Source organism: Clytia hemisphaerica, unplaced genomic scaffold (genome assembly GCF_902728285.1).
Source record: "Clytia hemisphaerica strain Z4C2 unplaced genomic scaffold, Clytia hemisphaerica genome assembly, whole genome shotgun sequence".
Lineage (NCBI taxonomy): Eukaryota > Metazoa > Cnidaria > Hydrozoa > Leptothecata > Clytiidae > Clytia > Clytia hemisphaerica.
This window is the reverse complement of record NW_027104366.1, coordinates 1-2611: the sequence shown is the minus strand read 5'-3', so window position 1 is coordinate 2611 and position 2611 is coordinate 1. Positions and strand designations below refer to the sequence as shown.

Genomic DNA, 2611 nt, shown 5'->3' with positions numbered 1-2611 from the left:
AATGGCAGGATAAATCAGTTTCTCTTGCTTAAAAATCAGTTTCTCTTGCTTAAAAATCAGTGTTTTTGTACAAAAATTAAAAAATAAGGTCAATTTTGGCGAGAACTTTGGGTTAACATATATGCTATACAAGTGGTGAAAACATACTTTTAATACTTGATTTTACGCTGTGGGATTAGGACTTGCTCACAAAAATAATCAACGGGAAAATGTTTATTTCATCATGCTTATATTTTATAAAAATTTAGTTTAAAAATTTCATAAAAATGGTTAAAAAAATTAGCTAAAAAAAATTAAGAATTTGTCACAAGTAACAACTTCTCTTGTCCATCAAAAGTATTTTGTAAAAGTTATAAAACGAGTAACAAAAAAAGGACAACAAACTAAAACCATCCAAAGAGAAAAAAGGAATGATTTATCTTATTCCATTAGGTCCAGGAAAGATTTTTTCCGTAAAGAGTGAAAAAAAGTCTGAAAAGCTTCAAATTCTAACGAAGTATTGAAATTTCATTGTGAATTAAACTAGTCTAAAAATTTCACAAAATTTACCAGTAACCACAGAGTTTCTTCTTGATTCGAAGTGATTTATTTTTGCATTGAGCACGCTCGAATTGACAATAGTTGTCATAGATACGGCCGTCGGTTCCCATAATACGACACCATCCACGCTGGCTGCTGCAGTGGTAATTGCATTCTGGCAAATGAAAGATTTGTTAACTTTATTATGTATATCACTATTTCGTAAAGTAATTGTTAATACAGCCTCTAAATAGTTGATATCCAATGATTTTGTAAGAGCAAAGAAAAAAAAATTCCAAAGAATTCCGACATTTTCTCAAATAAGATTTTTTAAGAAAAACTTTAAAAAATAAAATTGTTGTATTTTAATTGCAACTTTAATCATCGAAAGGAAATGTATGATCTTTTAATATTTTTGATGTTACCTTTGACACCAGTTTCACAGAATCTTCCTTCATAGCCTTGTTTACACCAACATTTGATGGCGTTTCCATGTTTCAAACATTTTCCACCATTCTGACATGGGTTAGGGTGACATGATGGAACTGTTGAAGAAAAACAAATTGCAATAAATCACTTAAGAAAAATGATTTCGCGAAATTACTTTCAACAAGAATTTGTATAGCCACCTAGGAAATAAAAAAATTTCCGGGTCTCTTGGTATATAAAATATTAAAAGCAAATTCAATGGTTGATAAAAAATGAAGCAAAACTTGTAACTAGGAACCCATTATTTAAAGATGATTTGGAGTAAAAAAATATTGGTAAAAATATGAAAAAACAAACCTTGACAGAATTTTCCGGAGAATCCAGGCTTGCATTGACAATTGAAAGAAGCAATCCCATCTTTGCAGGTTCCTCCATTAAGACATCTGACGCGCTTGCAATCATCGATGTTGTTTTTACAGAATTTTCCATTGAATCCATTCTTGCATTTGCAAGTGAAAGAAGCGATTCCGTCGCAGGTTCCTCGTAAGCATTGACACCTCGGCATCATCATGTTGTTTTTACAGAATTTTCCATTGATCCTTTTGCATTTGCAAGTGAAAAGCGATTCCATCTTCGCAGGTTTCCTCGTTTAGCATTGACACCTGCAATCATCGATGTGTTTTTACAGAATTTTCCATTGAATCCATTCTTGCATTTGCAAGTGAAAGAAGCGATTCCGTCTTCGCAGGTTCCTCCGTTTAAGCATTTGACCTCGGCAATCATCTGTTGTTTTACGAATTTTCCATTAAATCCATTCCGCTTTGCAAGTGAAAGAAGCGATTCCGTCTTCACAGGTTCCTCCGTTTAAGCATTTGATACTCGGCATCCGCTGTTGTTTTTCCAGAATTTTCCATTGAATCCATTCTTGCATTTGCAAGTGAAAGAAGCGATTCCGTCTTCGCAGGTTCCTCCGTTTAAGCATTTGACACCTCGGCAATCATCGATGTTGTTTTTACAGAATTTTCCATTGAATCCATTCTTGCATTTGCAAGTGAAGAAGCATTCCGTCTTCACAGGTTCCTCCGTTTAAGCATTGACACTCTCGGCAATCATCGATTTGTTTTTACAGAATTTCCTTGCCTCCCTTCTTGCATTTGCAAGTGAAAAAGCATTCCGTTCGCAGGTTCCTCCGTTTAAGCTTGAATTGCATCATCTGTTGTTTTACAGAATTTCATGAATCCATTTTGCATTTGCAAGTGAAAGAAGCGATTCGTCTTCGCAGGTTCCTCCGTTTAAGCATTTGACCTTGGCCTCGGATGTTGTTTTACAGAATTTTCCATTGAATCCACGTTTGCATTGACAAGTGAAAGAAGCGATTCCGTCTTCGCAGGTTCCTCCGTTTAAGCATTTGACACCTTGGCAATCATCGATGTTGTTTTTACAGAATTTTCCTTGAATCATTCTTGCATTTTGCAAGTGAAAGAATCGTTCCGTCTTCGCAGGTTCCTCGTTTAAGCATTTGACACCTCGCAATCACGATGTTGTTTTTACAGAATTTTCCATTGAATCCGTTTTGCATTGCAGGAAAGAAGCAATTCCGTCTTCGCAGGTCCTCCGTTTAAGCATTGACACTCGGCCTCATCGTCATCTATTCAGAAAAAAA

General features: G+C 35.2%; 1 protein-coding gene across 1 annotated transcript; it reads right to left on the bottom strand.

The window, feature by feature from the left end:
* Window positions 1–210: 210 nt before the first annotated feature.
* Window positions 211–1519, bottom strand: LOC136818408 (fibropellin-3-like). Its single transcript, XM_067074743.1, has 3 exons — window positions 1306–1519; window positions 945–1064; window positions 211–694 (listed from the first exon to the last, which is right to left on the bottom strand). The coding sequence occupies exons 1-3, from the start codon at window positions 1517–1519 to the stop codon at window positions 546–548; spliced, it is 483 nt and encodes a 160-aa protein (XP_066930844.1). The 3' UTR covers window positions 211–545.
* Between the last annotated feature and the right edge of the window lie 1092 nt (window positions 1520–2611).

What these genes read in the sequence shown, in the direction of transcription:
- LOC136818408 (XM_067074743.1), bottom strand. Translation starts at nt 1,519, where the DNA reads ATGATGATGCCGAGGTGTCAATGCTTACGAGGAACCTGCGACGGAATC. An exon ending in CTCCGGAAAATTCTGTCAAG is followed by an intron (nt 1,065 to 1,305) that starts GTTTGTTTTTTC and finishes TTTCTTCAACAG; the next exon opens with TTCCATCATGTCACCCTAAC. An exon ending in CTGTGAAACTGGTGTCAAAG is followed by an intron (nt 695 to 944) that starts GTAACATCAAAA and finishes TTCATTTGCCAG; the next exon opens with AATGCAATTACCACTGCAGC.